The sequence below is a fragment of the Phaseolus vulgaris genome, chromosome 5, assembly GCF_051622355.1.
Source record: "Phaseolus vulgaris cultivar YP4 chromosome 5, ASM5162235v1, whole genome shotgun sequence".
Classification (NCBI taxonomy): domain Eukaryota; kingdom Viridiplantae; phylum Streptophyta; class Magnoliopsida; order Fabales; family Fabaceae; genus Phaseolus; species Phaseolus vulgaris.
This window is the reverse complement of record NC_143502.1, coordinates 278,162-296,550: the sequence shown is the minus strand read 5'-3', so window position 1 is coordinate 296,550 and position 18,389 is coordinate 278,162. Positions and strand designations below refer to the sequence as shown.

The 18,389-nt window shown below is 33.1% G+C and overlaps 3 protein-coding genes across 3 annotated transcripts; 1 reads left to right on the top strand and 2 right to left on the bottom strand.

Annotated features, from left to right (window-relative positions):
* Positions 1–214: 214 nt before the first annotated feature.
* On the top strand, positions 215–10,528 carry MLH1 (MUTL-homolog 1). Its single transcript, XM_068642621.2, has 16 exons — positions 215–513; positions 608–780; positions 1,231–1,303; positions 1,897–2,031; positions 2,126–2,336; positions 2,986–3,134; positions 4,018–4,116; positions 4,521–4,590; positions 4,691–4,826; positions 6,128–6,222; positions 6,317–6,425; positions 6,526–6,691; positions 7,305–7,466; positions 7,798–7,966; positions 9,200–9,360; positions 10,199–10,528. The coding sequence occupies exons 1-16, from the start codon at positions 313–315 to the stop codon at positions 10,241–10,243; spliced, it is 2,154 nt and encodes a 717-aa protein (XP_068498722.1). The 5' UTR covers positions 215–312; the 3' UTR covers positions 10,244–10,528.
* An 861-nt stretch (positions 10,529–11,389) lies between these two features.
* LOC137834580 (dolichyl-diphosphooligosaccharide--protein glycosyltransferase subunit 4A) lies at positions 11,390–11,720 on the bottom strand. The gene has a single exon (XM_068642622.2). It carries the CDS (start codon positions 11,718–11,720, stop codon positions 11,607–11,609), a length of 114 nt encoding a protein of 37 aa, XP_068498723.1. The 3' UTR covers positions 11,390–11,606.
* A 2,840-nt stretch (positions 11,721–14,560) lies between these two features.
* On the bottom strand, positions 14,561–16,611 carry LOC137834578 (uncharacterized). Its single transcript, XM_068642620.2, has 5 exons — positions 16,375–16,611; positions 16,099–16,298; positions 15,920–16,021; positions 15,022–15,073; positions 14,561–14,926 (listed from the first exon to the last, which is right to left on the bottom strand). Exons 1-5 carry the CDS (start codon positions 16,466–16,468, stop codon positions 14,814–14,816), a joined length of 561 nt encoding a protein of 186 aa, XP_068498721.1. The 5' UTR covers positions 16,469–16,611; the 3' UTR covers positions 14,561–14,813.
* Between the last annotated feature and the right edge of the window lie 1,778 nt (positions 16,612–18,389).

The following is an 18,389-nucleotide window of genomic DNA, read 5'->3' as shown; positions in this document are numbered from 1 at the left end:
AAGAAGAAGAAGAATGCATGTAGGAAAGAAACACCCATCTATGTTTTATACACAAGATCTCAAATGAAAAAAATATATATAACAAATATAAGATTTTCTCTAAAATATACGAAGAATATTATCATAAGTGTTCTATGGAATAAATTTTAAATTTTAATTATGTTTGAATGTTAATTGCGAAACCAAATTAATTTAGTACATGTGATATTATTATGTTGGTAGCTTAAAATTGTAAACTATAAATACCTTTTGAGTAGAGTGAATTTGGCGTTTGGTTAAACCGGCGCCAACGAAGCAAGAGAAATTGAGCGCATGGAGCCTCCCAAAATCAAACGCCTAACTGAATCCGTTGTCAACCGGATCGCCGCCGGCGAGGTCATCCAGCGCCCTGTCTCCGCCGTCAAGGAGCTCCTGGAGAACAGCCTCGACGCCTCCGCCTCCTCCGTCAATCTCCTCATCAAGGATGGCGGCCTCAAGCTCATCCAAGTCTCCGACGACGGCCACGGAATCCGAGTAAGTCACTCGCTGTTCAATCTTCCGTTTATTTTTCATTCACTCGTCGTGTCATTTCACAATGCGCTCGCGTTTTGATTCCGCTCGTGTGCAGTTCGAGGACTTGCCGATTCTGTGCGAGCGCCACACCACGTCCAAGCTCTCCGCGTTTGAGGACCTGCAGAGCATCAAGTCCATGGGATTTCGCGGCGAGGCTCTCGCCAGCATGACGTACGTCGGTCACGTCACCGTCACCACCATTACCAAAGACCAGTTGCACGGTTACAGGTACTCGCTTCTTCTTGTTTTTATCCATCTCCCTACTTTTTTAGTGTGTTTTTGGTTATATATTAGCGCTTCAGGCGAAAAATGTTAGAAACAAACATTAAATAAACTTTTCCATTAAAATCATCTTTCAGAGAAGCTAATTTTAGCTTACATAGAAATTTATATTATTTTTCCTTTTTATTTTTTATTTCTTTCCTAGTAGTATTTACCGAGAAGTTTATCCTAACAGATACATGTATAATTGATTAAGATTCGATTAGATAAATACTTCCGGCAGAAGAAAATAAGAAAAAAAAATGGAACAAACTCATCTGTAAGTTTAGCTTAGATTATGTACATTTTTATTTATTTATTCTTAAAAATGCTTAACAAAGAGTTTATCCAAACAAACCTTAATAATAAGTTTGTTTCTTATATATGATATAATTGATTTACACTTCCGTGGTTCAGGGTGTCCTATAGAGATGGTGTCATGGAGCACGAACCCAGGCCATGTGCTGCTGTTAAAGGAACACAGATAATGGTTGGTAAAAGAATGCCTTCTCCATGGCTTCTTCTTTTGTTTCATTGTGATTTGTTTTCATGTAAATATTTATGTAATAAAGTAATGACATTGTCATTAATATGTGATATTATTAATGGTCTATTTATGTGTGAACAAAACTATGCATATTTTGTCTCGTTATTATTATGACTTGACCAATTTGATCTCTCCATCTTATTTTTGGCAAATTTTGATCTTGCTATTTGAATTATACAATTTTGGTTCACCTATTGATGTTAACTTGATACCTAATATTACAGAGATGTTGATGTGGCAGTAACATGACACTCTACTGTAGTCTAATTTCAGCACATCTGTGCTGACATGACAGGTCTTGCTTAGTTAAAATAGCGGGAACCAAGTGTGTGAAAAATAGCAGTAACGGGCCAAAATTGCAACTAAGTCATTTTTGTGTATATTTTAATTATTAATGGTCTGTAATGAAGCTGATTAGGATGTTGCTTTCTGATTACCTGAAGGCAAGACCTGTTACTAGGACTTGTTGGAGTTCTGAACTGGCATGTTCTTATGCTTTTGTTAATAAGCATTTGGCATTGTGAATCTGTTGACAGGTTGAGAATCTGTTCTATAACATGACTGCAAGGAGGAAGACACTGCAGAATTCTTCTGATGATTATTCAAAGATTGTAGACTTAGTAAGCCGGTTTGCTATTCATCATACAAAAGTTAGTTTCTCTTGCAGAAAGGTTGGTCTCTTGAGCAGCAAAACATATTTGCTACAGCATAGCTAGCTGCATTGTAAATTACATATGTTAATTTTTCGTTGGATGCTGCAATCAGCATGGAGCTGTTAGAGCTGATGTTCACACTGTTGCCACATCTTCAAGGCTCGATGCCATCAAATCTGTTTATGGGGTCTCAGTTGTTCGCAATTTGATTGAAATTGAAGCTTCGGATGATGATCCATCTTCTTCGGTTTTTGAGATGCATGGCTACATGTCCAATGCGAATTATGCTGCAAAGAAAATCACAATGGTGCTTTTCATCAATGGTATACATGAATTGTACAAACATTAACTATGGTGCTTTTAAAATTTTGAAGGTGTTTTCTAGTAGATTAATGCTACTGTATACATAAAATAGTATACACTGGTGCTAGAAGGATCTTCACCTTGCAAAGGTTTTCGGAAGGGTTATTTAATGCATCCTTATCCTTGCAACAGCAAAGAGGATTTTCCCAGAAAATGTAAAAAAATGTTCAGTTTTTATTTTTTACTTGCATCTGCTTGTCTCTTTCCCTCAAGTAATTGGACGTTCAACATCCTTATACTAATTCATGGGTGGGTGCACATGGAAACTTTAAATATGGAGTTTCACTTTCAATTTTAGCCAGTTTTGTGTGGTATATTATTTTGTTTAGAGTTTAATGGATATATACTTCTAGTGTAAATTATTTTTACACTGTCAATTAATTGAAATTCATCTTTGGTGGGACTATTGTGGTGTTTATTAGTCAAAGTAAACAAACTGACCACATATAGTCGTTTGTGATTAGATGACACTGTAAAAAAATATTGAATTGTCAGTGAATATTCCTCCCTCTTTTGTTAAGTGCTTATCTTTATTTACTTCAAATTTCTCATTATTCCACGCGATAATTGTTTATAGATTCTCATGAAAATCTTGTATATGTTCTTCAGATAGACTGGTTGAGTGCTCTGCACTGAAGAGAGCTATTGAGATTGTTTATGCAGCAACATTACCAAAAGCATCTAAGCCCTTCATATATATCTCAATTGTTTTACCACCAGAGAATATGGATGTCAATGTACATCCGACAAAGAGGGAGGTAAAAACCTAGTTATGAATATGCATGTTAGTGATTCTTTATGATTATTACTGCTAAAGTCATTGACTCAAGGTTCTGTGTTACTACTGGCAAAAAAAATTAGTTCTGAAGGTAGAAAATTGGTGGGTTAAAGTGTCTTAGATTATGTGTAGTCTTTTGGCTATTTGGGTGTGGTAAATATTGGCAATGAAATTATAATTTGGGGTTGGATGGTTCTGAACAGAATTGATGAAAGAATCGAATAAGCTTTTGATGTGTGATTGAATCATGATGTTTGCTAAGGAAATTGAATGTTGATGGTGTCATGAACCAACTAGCTCAAAAGCTTAAGTTGTAACTAGAAGATATATCAATATTTTGGTATCTAACATGACACCTTGCACAAGAGTCCTTTGAGCTTGAAACATGGACTATGCATGGGCTAACGACAATACATTGTGCTGAAATTCAATTTACATTTAGAAGAATGAGGATGGCATGGATTGAACTTCTAACCTCATGGTCATAGAGACTCTGATATCATGTCTTGAACTAACTTTCCAATTGGTAAAAATTCACGATGAGTTGTATTTCTAACATCTCCTCAGATAAATAAGAGCACTCTGAGCTTGAAATGCAGAAAGTATGCAGTCTCACTTTACCTTGTGTGGAAATTCAAGTTTATGTTTAGATGAATAACGATGGCAGGGATTGAATTTTTACGTCTTTGACACAGACACTTTAATAAAAGGATCATCAGTGGTAGTTGATGAACAAACTAGGAAGCTATTTTATTTAAGTTGTGTGGACTGGATGAAACTTCTATCCCTAGTAAATTATACCATCATGATACCCTATTTCTTCATTCTCTGATGTTGAAAATAGTGCATTTGTTTGCATACAGGTGAGTCTTTTAAATCAGGAAGTCATCATTGAGAAGATACAGTTGGTGGTTGAATCAACATTGAGGAGTTCCAATGAGACACGAACATTTCAAGAACAAGTATGTTTGCTACTTAATGCTTAATGTTTTTGGTTCATGTTTTAAGTATTTGATACATTCTTAGTATATTGTTTTTTGCTCCATCAATTGAATTCATAGATAGGAAAGGCAGGTGACAATATGTTGTTTTCATATAAAATTGGCAGTAAATGAAATTTTCTTAGAATTGTGCAGATTGACTCTTACAATTGTTCCAACGAGTTCTTAAATGAGTATTCATTTATCAAGTTATCCCCTCCTTTATCTCATGAACATATCCCATATCAACTTGAAATTCCAACATATCTCTTCATTTTTAGTAATTAACAGTTTATGCTATAACATGAATCTAGATTCTGCTCTGCATCATAAATTTTATCATACTAATACAAGCACTTTCTTTGCATATTTTTTTATTATGGCAGACTACCGTGCAATCCCCACTGCCTCGTATTAATATAAGTAAGGAGGTTAACCTCAGCCCTATGCCAACAGGTTTGAGGATTTTTCTTGTCTCTTATGTTGCATGCCTTTTGTTTCTGGCTTGTACTCTTAATTCATTTAATTTATCTTCTAATAACCTTTATGATGATAGGTTCAAGATCATTGAAAGTGCCTGTACATAAGATGGTTAGAACAGATTCATCAGATCCTGCTGGAAGATTACACGCCTACACGAAAATTACGTCTGATAGAAATCTTGAAAAGAGTGCTAGTTTGAATGCAGTAAGGTGGTTCCCATATATTTCATTTACGCTTTTGTATCTACTAAGCTAAAACTCATAATTTTAGTGTGTTTCAATAAGCAGTAAATTCTTAGTTATTTTAGTATGTTTTATTCAAGTTTTTTTATCTTGTTTTTGTTACTGTATGTATTTCTTGTGTTTTCTTTAGGATGAGTATGAACATATCCACCTCGTTCTATATATCTCCTTGTTTTAAATTACTAAAATACTCAGTTTGTTTTGTACTCTATTTTGAAATTTTGAAATTTATGCAATTATAATTTTTCATTGTTATTTGACATTGAAGAGAAGAAATTATGTCTTGTTGGCATTGAGTTCTTGATTATATCCGTCGGGAATTGATAACAGAGACGAGGATAAACTTTTACATCAGGGACAAAAAATTTATAGTCAAACCTACACCTGCCCTGCCTTTTTCTATACCTAAATGTAAAGTCTACCAAGTATCTAGAACTTATAAATTTTAGCAGGTAAACTACATCTATCCATTATCCATCGTCCATCTCTTGATTAAAATTTGTGGAAAATGATTTCAAATCTGAATTTGGGTTATCTCGACACCAAGAATAGAAGCATTGCATTTCCATACCCACCATGCTCATGAATGTATATTGGACCTTATGAATGAATCAATCTTTGAAATTTTCAGCCCTAGCAATCCAGCCAATTGGGGGTGTGCCTCAATAAACGCCAAAAGCTCTCTTTCTTGACCACATCGGCTATAAGTGAGTGCAAACCTCAACTCACAAGCCAATTTTGTGAGGTTAAGTCAGGATTAAAATCCATTTTCTAAGATAGTATCAAAGCCTATAGTGAAATTTGTTGGACTTATCATGCCAATTGTTATCAAACTGTTATCAAACCACCTACATTTATCTCGTATCATACTCGAGATGTCTAGTCTTCGAGGTGAGGAGGTGTGTTGGAGATCCCATATTGACTTTAGGTGAGTAAGTGCTAATCTCACCTTACAAATTGTGAAGCTGGGTTAGACTTAAAGTTCTTTCTAAGACATGTCTTTTATTTAATATAATCAAATCATATCTCTAACAACTATTAATGATTTGGATTTGATTTGTATGCTTTTTGGTATAGTTTCCTATTTGTCTTGTTTCCTAAACATTGTGGTTGTATTGCATGTTTAATGATTCTGAGGGTTTGTTTAAGCAATTTGGAATTTTTTTTATCTCTTTTCAAGTATATGTGGCTGTTAGAAGTTTGCAATTGTTAGATACCTGTTAATGACTGGAAAATATATATTGGTAATTTGCTTTGTCACTTACCAGGTCTTCCGTTAGACAAAGAAGGAACCCAAAAGATTCTTTGGAACTCACTAGTGTTCAAGAACTTCTTGATGAAATTAATAGCAACTGTGACCCTGGTATGATTCTAGTCTACTGATAATGAAGATTCTGTTCTGTGACCTACCAATGTAGGTTGATTTGGAAAATTTCCTACTGACCTCTATGGTGTAGGCATGATGGACATTGTAAGGCATTGCACATATGTTGGAATGGCAGATGATGTTTTCGCTTTGCTTCAACATAATACGTGTCTTTATCTTGCAAATGTTGTGAACTTGAGGTAGATATTATGTTTTTGTTAGTTTAAGCTATGAAATATTTAATGCAAAATTCTATAACAAAGGTTCCCAATTGACATTCTATTCTTAATTTATTTGTAGCAAAGAACTCATGTATCAGCAAGTTCTCAGCCGTTTTGGCCATTTCAATGCCATTCAACTAAATGATCCAGTCCCCCTGAAAGACTTGATTATATTGGCCCTGAAGGAAGAGGATGTAGATTCAACATGTAGTGATGATGACGTATTAAAAGAGAAGATTGCAGAAGTAATCTCCCTCTGGCCTTAAATAACTGATAGTTTTACTTGAATATTTGGTATCTTCAATAATTATAGCTTCTGTTTTCATTGGGTTAGTGTTATTGAAGCATAGTTGTATAGCTTTTGTTTACTAACATTTTATTTTACTTGTGCAGTACACACCAGTTCAATAGGTTTACGAGGTCTTTGACTGTTTAGTTCTCTAACAAACTGGGTTTTTTAGGGTCTGTCAATTGTTAGAATCCATTGCAAAACCCTTTTTTACAAAAGATATATTTGTGTCTTCATAGGATTTCATTGGCTATATTAGATTTTGAATTGGAGTAGGGGACTAAATAATGCATTTTTTATATAGTCAATATGACAAATTTAACTTCGTCTATAGTTGTATATGACTTGAACTATGTAAGGAAGTGAAGAATTATTTTATTAATAACAATCACACAACCTACATTCTCGTCACCTTTATTTGTTAACAATCAAGCTCTCTAAATAAAGAAATAAGAATATAAGATTCTAAAGATATTCTTCCCTTAATTATTGAGGATTTTTTTATCCTAATATTGCTTTTGAATTTCACATTTTAATATTTACAGATATTTTTTTTTACTTTTCCCCAGATGAATACAGAACTCCTGATACAAAAGACTGAAATGCTGGAGGAATATTTCGGCATTCATATTGATGAACATGGAAATGTCTCTAGACTTCCTGTGATACTTGATCAATACACTCCTGACATGGATCGGGTCCCAGAGTTTGCTCTTTGTTTGGGAAATGATGTTAGTTATAAATCTCTTGTTCTTTTTCTCTTCACCTTGCAGGAATGTCTGTTATTTTTTGTGTGCATATAGCTACTAAGAGTTATATTTTTGTTGCCTGAATTCATTTCATGTTCTATGGTCATAATAACATTTGTGCATTTTTTTTGTTTCTTGTTTACAGCTTGAGTAAGTACCATCTTGTTTATTCAGCTGTTATTCCATTGAGTTCATTGCCATTGAATATTCAAGGGCATGCTTATTTTATTAATAATTACAAATGCTTCATAATGTTTTGTGATCTCATCATTTTGCTTCACTGTTGAAAGATTGTGATTCGTTTTTATGATAGGTTGACTGGGAAGATGAAAGGAAATGCATTCAAACAATTTCAGCTGCTCTGGGAAACTTCTATGCTATGCATCCATTGATGTTACCCAATCCATCTGGTGAAGGATTTCTTTTTTACAAGAGAAAATTGATGGATGACTATGTTGAAGAGAACAACCATGATAATATTGGTATGGACTCATGCTTGTTTACCATGTTTATTTATAATTCTTGATACATGGAGAAATATAGAGGTATTACAGGGATATGCTTTTGGGAAAGGGAAAGATTGTGTTCCTAGCTGCAATCTGGGCCATATTAGAGAGAGTCCTAACAGGTTGTACAGGTTGGTGAGAATAGATAATTATTACTAGTTAGAGAACATAAATAAACTTCTCCCAATTATTTTAGTCATTGTTGACTTGTTTATTATATATCAAATTCAGTGGAACAATTGACAACGTAATGGATTAGGCACAGGATGTCAGTTGGGAACCTTGATTGTTTATAATAGAAGCAATTCCAATACCTGTCAATTGACAGTTTCAAATGATTAATTTGTGGTTTCCGTATTCGCAAGGAGTTCAATGTTTGAACAAGGGAAATGTCCAAATGGAGGGAGAGCATATCTGGGTCTTAGGAGGAGTAAGAGTGGGTAAATGTTATTGCTAAAGATTTCACTCTTTTAAGAGGTAGCCCACACCATTTTGGATGCAGAACTAATCCTTGCTTTGGGTTTTAGACTACATAAAAATATTTTATCATAGTTTAGAATATCCTAAATTATCCTTTAGGATTAACTTCTCTATGTCATCTTTATCTTTTTAGTGTAGTTATCATTTTTCTTATCATGTTTGTTTTCGAAATTAGTACAAGTAACAGTACAGTAAGTTTTATTTGTATAATATATATCTGTCTATCTATCTATCCATCAATGCAATGTAAACCATTTCTTACTTAGGCTGCCCTTCCTCACGTGTTTTGCATGGGCTTAAACTGATGTATTTGTAGAAATCTCTCAACTGCTGCGCTAAAAATTGTGCAATCCCTTTTGCCACACTAGACTATATCATTCTTCCCTCACTATTGTATTACAATATACGATGATACTTTAGGCTTATTATTTTGGATTAGAACACTTTCTATACTTCTAGTTATTGCTTATACTTTTTGTTTTAAGTGCAGCATGCTATTTTATTGTTCAACTTAAATCTACTTAAAGCTCATTGGGATTATTTCTACTAAAAATTCTACTTGATTCCATTTTTTTACCATGCTATTATTTCTACTAGAAAGATGAGGGGGTGGAGCTGGTTCTTGATTGGCAAGAAAAATAAAAAAGGAAACTGGTATTGAGAAAAAAAAAATATCATCGTGGTGGTGTTATATAATATAATAAACTTGACTGAGTTAGTTGTCTTCAGGGAGTGAAGTGATTGACAATAAGGTTGAACATGAACTGCTTTCTGAAGCTGAGACTGCTTGGGCGCAGCGTGAATGGTCAATACAACATGTGCTTTTTCCTTCTATGAGACTCTTTTTCAAACCACCTGCTTCTATGGCTACTGATGGAACCTTTGTACAGGTAATGATATACTTTAATCAACCTGGGAAGCTTACCTTTCTCTCCATGAAAATCTCATCCTTCGTATTCTCTCTCTATTATGAATGACAATTCTTAACTGTTTTATTTGCGTATTTGTATATGTTGGCTTGCCTGATTAAGAGTGCATGAAGACTAGAGTTTCTCAGTTATTCACAAAAAAGTCTAATTATATCTCTCTCCCTCCCTCTCTGGTTACAGAGGACATCATAAAAAAGGGTGAGGAGAGGAGAAAATCTAGGCTATATTTGAGCATTGAATCTCTATCTAGCTCGTCAAATAATTATCCTGGACCTGTCCATGACAGTAGCTAGTAACTAAGAACTACGGATCTATAGCAGATAGTTGCTAGAAATTTAAGGGTTTTCGTAGTTGTGTTGTGGGTCGTAGTTGAGGGACACACCAAGAGATTTATATATTGAGAGAGAGAAAGAAAGTTTTCTTAATAATAATACCAAGTCCCTTAAATTTCAGAAGGTACCATAATTTTCTAATATAGTTTTGGTGGAATGGGGAGGAGGGTATATGTTCTTCCGAGGTGTGGAAGAGGAAAACTTCCTATTCCAGCTCTTTGGATGACCTGTGGAAGAATTCTGAATTGTAGTTGTCTAGAGAGAGGTTACTAAGATTTTTTTTATTATAGAAAATAGGTATTGATGTGTATTTATAGGTTCCGATAATAGGACTAAGTGTGTATATATATATATATATATATAAATCCGAGAATATGAGAGGAGGGTAGATATTCAATATTATCCTGGAGAAAGTATTTTAGCAGTTGCATCATTAATTTCTTCATTTTTAAATTGTTTTTTTACAGGTAACTTCGCTGGAGAAACTGTATAAGATTTTTGAAAGATGCTAGGCAATCATATGAACAGATGGGTCTGGACATTTTGGGTTTGGGATTAATTGTGTTCCATGATCCTTCTTTTTGTATTCTCTGTAAATACGTATCTAGGTTATTCAGGTGTTAGAGGAATTCTCGGTGTAGTGATTCGTCAAGTTGTTCCTTCGAAAGTGTTTTCAAATGTATAGGCATTACGTAAATGATGCGCACGTATTTTTCCAGAAACTGATGAAAGTGTACATTCTAACTTTTGAGTTGTGACATTTTTCTCACGAATCTTGCATCTGGCGTTTCTTAGAATCTCTTCACATGGCTCATCTGAGCGAAAGATGAAGTTTGATAAGCGTAAAATTGTATTGAAATTTTGTAGATGGATTTTGTTGGGTTCGGTTCGAGTATGATGTCAAGATTTCTCATATTTCTCACCTTTGAAATGGAGTGTAATTATCCTATTAGTCACTTCCAAGATCAGCATTATTTGCAATTGACACATCTCAAAGATGAAAGTGTTCTTCAAAAAGTTTAAGGAGGCAAAAGAAAAAAAAAAAGTGATTTTGTCACAGCATTGTCTCCTGTAACATTTCTCAGTCACAATATCTATGTCCCAATCAAATTTGAAACCGGAAACTATTTTATTTTCGCAAGTTGCAGGTATCATGCAACAGTCGTTAATCCAATGACATTTTGAATTCGATAGAAGTTTAGCAGTTTTACAGATACCTATTCCATATTCTGTGTTCCGGATCAAGGTTTTCAAAAAATTTAATTTTCATAACAGGTTTTTCAGGATATATTTTAAACTAATTGCGGAAACGTTATTCCAGAATTAAAAACATACATTATGCATGTTTCTGGAATGATCATGTCATCCAAATATATTTTGTCAGGGTGAAAATGAAAGAGCTACTTATATAGGAGAATCCTCAAGTCAAACAAACTTCAAAACAGTGTTTTTGTAAAGATGAAGCTACGTACTGACAGAAAATCTAGCAACATGACTACGAATTAACCATAATATGTATACAATATGTGCATAAATTCATCCAATTAAAAAGGTGGATCCAACTCCAACACATGATGTTTCAAGCATCCAAAGAAGAAAATTCAATACTTCATGTAGCATCCACCATGATTCTTCAAGGAACATCAAGAAAAATCTTCTAATCTCAAAATAAATTCAGTATTTTCATTACTTTTTCAATCAAAGTTCCATAAAAACAAAACAAAACTTACGGTAACGCACATAACTATAGCAAGAAACCTCTAGCATTAAGATTCGCATTCCCAAAGTAGAGAGTTCTTGATTGCATCAAATATCCATTTGCAATGCATCTCAGTCTACAACATGAAAATTACATCATTAACTTGAAAAGCTTTCCTAGTTTCCTTCAAACTTGGGGTCAGCCATAACAAAATGGTATGCTATCACCAGCACAAAGATGAAGACGCCAAGAAAATTGGCAAAGAAACCCAGATCTTGATCATCAATCATCTGCAACATCGCAGAAAACAAAATCAATACATGGCAGTACCCTGATTTGGGATATCAGAAAGAGGATTCACAACACAAACCTGAAATCTAAAAATTTGATTTTGTCATGGCAAAACAGTGCACAGTAAAAAAACACCAAGATTGAACAAAATGGGATGGTTGAATTTGATCGGAAAAGCAAAAAAGAAGCATGCGAAAGGGGAAAATGAAATTGAGAAATGGGTAATTGGGGATCGATCTGATGAAAGGGGAAATTGAAAAGAATGAGATTACCTTCGGTCGACGCGGTGGCAGTTGCTGTCACTTTTCTCTGTGCTCTCTCCCTTCTTCTCCCTCCGCAGCTCCCCACACTCCCTCTTTTCCAACACAAATAAGAACCCCACTATTCACTTCTTTTACCATTTTGCCCATCACTATTTTCCAAATCCCCAAATAATAATATAAAAAAATAATTTAAAATGTTATTTATAAAATCAACACATTCCAAAAATATGATATATTAAAAATAAAAGTACTATATCAATAAAATATACAAAACGATAATTTTATTTTCTTGATTTTTAATTTATACAATACAAGAAAATTATTAAATAATAAATAAATTTAGAGATAAAAAAAATTAATTATTATATTAATTAAATTATATACTAATTTATAAACTAAAAAAATTATTTTTATCTAAATAGTTTCTATTATTAATAAAAAATTATAAAATAAATTTTAAATTGGTATTTAAATTAGATATCTAGATTTTAGTTACTAATTTTAAATTATTTTTTAAAAGATTAATTTAAAATATAAAGTAATGAGTAACTGAGAATTATATCAATTTAAAATTATTTTATAAATTTTTATTTAGAAATTATTTAGAAATAAAAAATAAAAAATATATTTAATTTATAAAATATTTTTTACTTTAATCAATTAATTATTTTGGTTCAAGGCTTATCAACTCAAGTGCCCATCCTCACCAAATATTGCCTACTCAGACTTTGACCAAAGAGTCAACCTTCTAATCACTTCAAAAAGTTATGACACTCAAAAAATATGAAGACTGCACTTGTGGTTTGTTCCAAAGATGATGTGATGTGATGTGATGGCAGTATCTCCTAGGGCACCCTAATTTTGGTTAATTGGAAAACTTGTTTCCCTCTTTATTTCATAAAAATTGAGGTATGTGAGAAGGGCAAACATGTTAAATCTCATTATTTCTCAGATTAACCATGTGTCTATTGAGAGGTTGTCACAGGAGTGCAGGGCTTTTGTCACCACCTTGGACTGCACCAATATATCTCAAAACTTCCATGAAGCAAATCAAGTACCTGAAGGCTGTGCTGAAGAACAAATCAAGGCTTTGGAGAAGAATGAGACTTGGAAGCTCTCAAAATTATTGCCAGAAGGAAAGAATATATAATGCTCCTTACTGAGATAGACATGCACAAATCAAGTTGTTGCAGGTTCATCATGTTATACATCACTGAATATAGGCACCACACATCATTAGTTTAAAGAGTTTCCCTGTTTCCTATTGAGAATTGAGCTCCTGTTACAAAGGGTAGGTAACAATCATCTCCTTTGCTGCACCACCCTGGAAAAAGTGGTGCTACAGCCGCATAGCATGAACTCTGAGGCACCTTAGTCTGTCTATGGGCTGCTTTTGCAACACCCCTCACTGCAAAATATATGTTTCTGTGTCTTCATAGGATTTCACTGTCTCTATTAGATTTTGAAATAGAGTAGGGGACTATATACTGCAATTTTTATCTGCCAATGTCACAAATTGAACTTCCTGTATGTGCACATATTCACTTGATAGTTTCTTTTTGGATTTTGCTTTTTGATATTTACGGGTATTTCTTTTGCTATTCCCAAGATGAACACAGAACTGCTGAAACAAAAGGCTGAAATGGTGGAGGAATATTTCGGCATTCATATAGATGAGCGTGGAAATGTCTCTAGACTTCCTGGTGATACTCCTGACAAGGATCGTGTCCTGGAGTTTTCTCTTTGTTTAGGTAATGATGTTAGTTATAAATCTCTTTGTTCTTTCTCTCTTTACCTATTTGCAGAAATGTCTGTTAATTTTTTTCCCGTTTAGATCTGACTCGTTGGTAATATTGTTAATATATATGTATATTTGCGTTGCCTGAATTCAGTTCGTGTACTATGATTAATATGGTCATTACATTTTATCATTTTTTGTGGATCTTGCTTATACTTAAGTAGCATCCTTTTTACTCAGTTGGTGTTTTGTTGAATTCATTGCCACTAAATATTCATGGACATGCTTCTTAATAGTTGTGAATGCTTCATAATGCTTTCTGATCACATCCTTTTTTGCTTTACTGTTGAAAGATTGTGAATCATTTTATGGTAGGTGGATTGGAAAGATGAAAAAAATTGCATTTAAAAATTTCAGCTGCTCTGTGAAACTTCTATCCTCTGCATTCATTTTACAGTGGAAAAATGAGGAATGGTATGGAATACTCATGATAATAATGCTGGTATGGAATTATGCTGGTTACTTTCTGGATCATTCATACCCACACATGTGCTGATATATCCTCACTTACCACTACAACACACACTTCTAATGTAAAGAAAAGTAAAAATCTGCCCAATGGGGTTTTGTCTGTGACAGAATGAAGTTTTGAAATTATTCTTGTTAAGGTTAGGGAAGCATTTAAGCTCAAATATTTCGTGCTATATCATGATACTTTCCAGCGATTACCCAAATTCTCAAAAGAAAACAAAATATGAAAGGGTAAAAAAAAGGCAAAACAGGTTGTGCTTGAAGAAAAAAAGGCATTTTAGCAAGTCATGGTAGGCAAGAGAAGAAATGCACAACGAAACAAAATGCTCATTGGTGTTTCCTAGTTGAAATTGTGTGATTCTTTTAGCCAGGCCAGTAGTATCCTTTTGTTCTGGTCAGCACCAATATTTTGACAACTTTTTTCTCAACAACTTTTCCATTACTAACTCCACTATTTGAAATTGAACTTGTCTATGTACATAAGAAACAAAGTAGAGTTCATCTTTAAATCCACATCAGGGCAACAACATGTTCAGGGATTGTAAATTTGTAGGACATGTTCAGGAACCTCCATGACGGAGGTAGAGAACTGATCTATAAAGGGCAGCAACATGTAGGAAGCAGATGAGCCCAATTAAGACATCATCTAAGAGACCAACTATTCCTAATACTCCTGGAACAAATATCAAAAAAAGAGAAAGACAGTTACTGTGAGAAATATTATACAAATTCCAACCAAAAAAGAAAATGGGTACAGTAACTACCTACCTTCAGGAATGAAGTCAATTGGGCTGAGGATGTATAGAAAACTTGCTATCATCTGTAAATAAAGGACCCATGCTCAAAGACAAACCAATATGACCCTTCTCTTACATATTAATATAAAATGATAAATTTATCAAGATTGTTAGAAAACTAAATTACAACAAATCTGGCATCTAAAAGGATCTTCCTTAATTTTAAAAGGAAAACACAAACAAAGAAGAAAGGGAAAGCAAACTTCACCAATGTATGGACCCCAAAACACTTGACACACTTCATTCTTTTCTCTTTTCTTGTCACAGCACTTTTTTCTATTCTATCTTCGAGTAAGTGAGCCAAACACTACCCTGTCCCTTCTTAACATGTTTGATGTGTCTGATTGAGAATTTATTGGAGATCTTCAACTAGAAATTAATACGTGAGTACAAATCTCACCTTATAAACCAGTATTATTATGAGGTTGAGTTGTACTTAAAATTCATTTCTTAATAGAATTTGTCATCACCTTCTCTACGCTATCAGTGAAAAGCACCATTAACACATGTTTTCTAATATAAGTGAAACTCTATGGTACTTGTTATTGAGAATTTAATTGGTTTAGTCCTATTATTGGGAATTTCCTCGTTCTCTCCTCCCCTTAGCCTGCTTAAACTCATATTCAACAATTAGCCCAGTACCAAAACCCTTAAATTTGAAAGGGTACCATAAAAACAATCTTATTAGTAGTATCCCATGTCATGAGTTTTTAACTGCTAAAGAAAAAGTTATGAAACAAACATACCCAAAACCTAAATTATCAGTTTCATCAAAATTGAAGAGCATATAAGAAAATAAGGGACAATCGGTTGAGGAAGGTAGTTAGGGCAGACAGCAAGAAATGAAGTGAAAGAGTGAGGAAACTGACAGCAATAAAGACACGGGCACGGACGACAAGAGGAAGGGATCTGTGAGGGTCGAGGAACTCCCGCAAGAGCCTGTGCAGCAGAAAAGGAAGATCTTGCAGTCTCTGCAATGACCCTTTGGAATGAATTTGGCAGAAGAGTGATGAAAGGGAAGAAAGCAAGAAAGAAATAGGATGGGTACCTGAAAAAAAGAGGAGGGTTGGCCACCGAAGACACGGTTGTAAGCATGAATTTTGGAGAGAATCTGAGCAACTTCAGGGTCGTGACGCTGCCTGAGAGAGTGTTCGGTGGGGACTAAGAGAGTGATGGGTCGCCGACAAAGAGGGCATTTGCAAGAGCTTGTCCCTGATCCGTGCTGCCACACCAGCATGATGCAATTTGCTGCAAGAATGAAAAGGTTGAGAATTGAAGAAGGGTGTTGAGAGAGAGAGAGAGAAAGAGAATTGATGAACTTTACCACAAAACCAGTGAGAGCAATTGGCTTGGCAGGGAAGGTGAAAGTTGCCATGACACACTGAACACAGATCGTTGGAAGGAGGAGCAGCCTCCATTGCCACTCCTTTTTCTTCTTCTTGTTCTTCTTTTTCTTCCTCCTCTTCTTCTTACATTCACTTTGCTTCCTAATTTTATGAATTTTTTCTCTTTATATATCATTGCTTCATTTTTTGGCAATTTCACCCAACACTATGTCATTTAACACATATCTTTTAACGCACAATACAAAATTTAAAATTCACATTGCTACTTATTTTTTTTACATTTTTTTTCTTAATGTAGAAATCTATATATTTTGGATTTTTATATTCTAAAAATCATTTCCGTATTTTATTTAAGTTTTCGAATGTTTATATCTAGAAGTAAGTTATTAATTTTGGATTTTTATATCAAAATGTTATTATTGATGATTGAAATTTAGAATTTATTTATGTTTTTCTATAGATATTAGCGTCCGAATTATATTATTTAGGTAAACTTCTGAATGCAAAATCCAAAAATCACATATTTATTTTGTAATTCAGAATTTTCTGACTGACTTATGAATATAAATATGTGAAAGACAAAAAAATTTAAATCACAAAACAGACATAGTGTTGGTGCATATTTGGACTAATATGGTACCAGGAGAATCAACCTATTTTTTAATCTAAAATTCCAACTTACATTTTTCAACCATCTTTCTCTCAAATTTCTTTCCATATAAATAAATAAAAACTTAACTTTATTAATGAATAAATCAACATGTTTAAAGAGTATGAGCTAGGAACTAATAACAATTTGTAATAAGAAATAATATATAAATAATAGAACAAAACATATTTAATATAAGAATTGAATTTAACTTATTTAGTAACTAGTTCCAACAGTATATTTTCAACCAAATCCATGATTAATAAATTAAAATATCCTCCAACTACTTTAGATATATTTACTTAAATAATATAAATTCAGTTTTAATCAGATAAATGTAGTGTTCTTAAATTAATCATTTTTAGAATAATTAATTAATTTTGGGTTCCTTAGTTATTTTCCATCCAAATTATAACAATCCTCGTTGTTATTCCTTATTGTTAAGTGTTAATTTGGCAGTAAAATTGCTAAATCACAATATTTTTTTTTGAAGTTTTTGTGTTATGAAAGAGGAATGTGATGAGGACTGAAACTGCTTGAAAAAGACAAAGCATTTCAAAGATTCAGTCTTTTTCTTTTGTTTGGTCTGCTCTGTAAAGTTGTGAAGGTTAAGTTTTATCGTTGATAGTAATATTTGATGAAGTTTTTGTGTGAAACTATCTAATAAACACTACAAGAAAATCATGAAATAGAAATCAACTTGTAGAAATCAAAATAATTAGTTGCAATAGTAACTAAATTAGAGACTATTTTAGAAACTAAAAAAAAATTGGTTTCTAAATTAGTTTATATTAGTTTCTATTATTGTTAAATAGTTTCTAAATTCGTATCTAATTAGCAATCAAGGTTTTTCTTACCAAATTTAGAAACCAAATAATTGGTAGTTAAAACCTTAGTTGTTAATTAGATACCAATTTAGAAACTATTTAACAATAATAGAAACTAATTTAGAAACCAATTTTTTGTTTAGTTTCTAAAATGGTCTCTATTTAGTTTTTATTGTACCTGATTATTTTGGTATCTAAAAATTGGTTTCTATTTCATGATTGTTTTGTGAAATAATATTAATCTATAGAAAACAACAAAGACATTTATATAATTTGATGCTCATATTATATCAACAATTAAAACTTCTAAAAAATATCTGAAAAATTAAAAGTAAAATATACATTTCACACCAATAATCATAAACTTATTTTTCTGATGTATAAAATATGAAATTATTTACATATAACGTAACATTGTGGAAGTTTTAGAACAACTCATGGTGAATCTATTTTTGGGTAAACACATTTGTAGTGATAACTGTTATTCCCTTAGTTTAGGATGTTGCAGATGACCAAA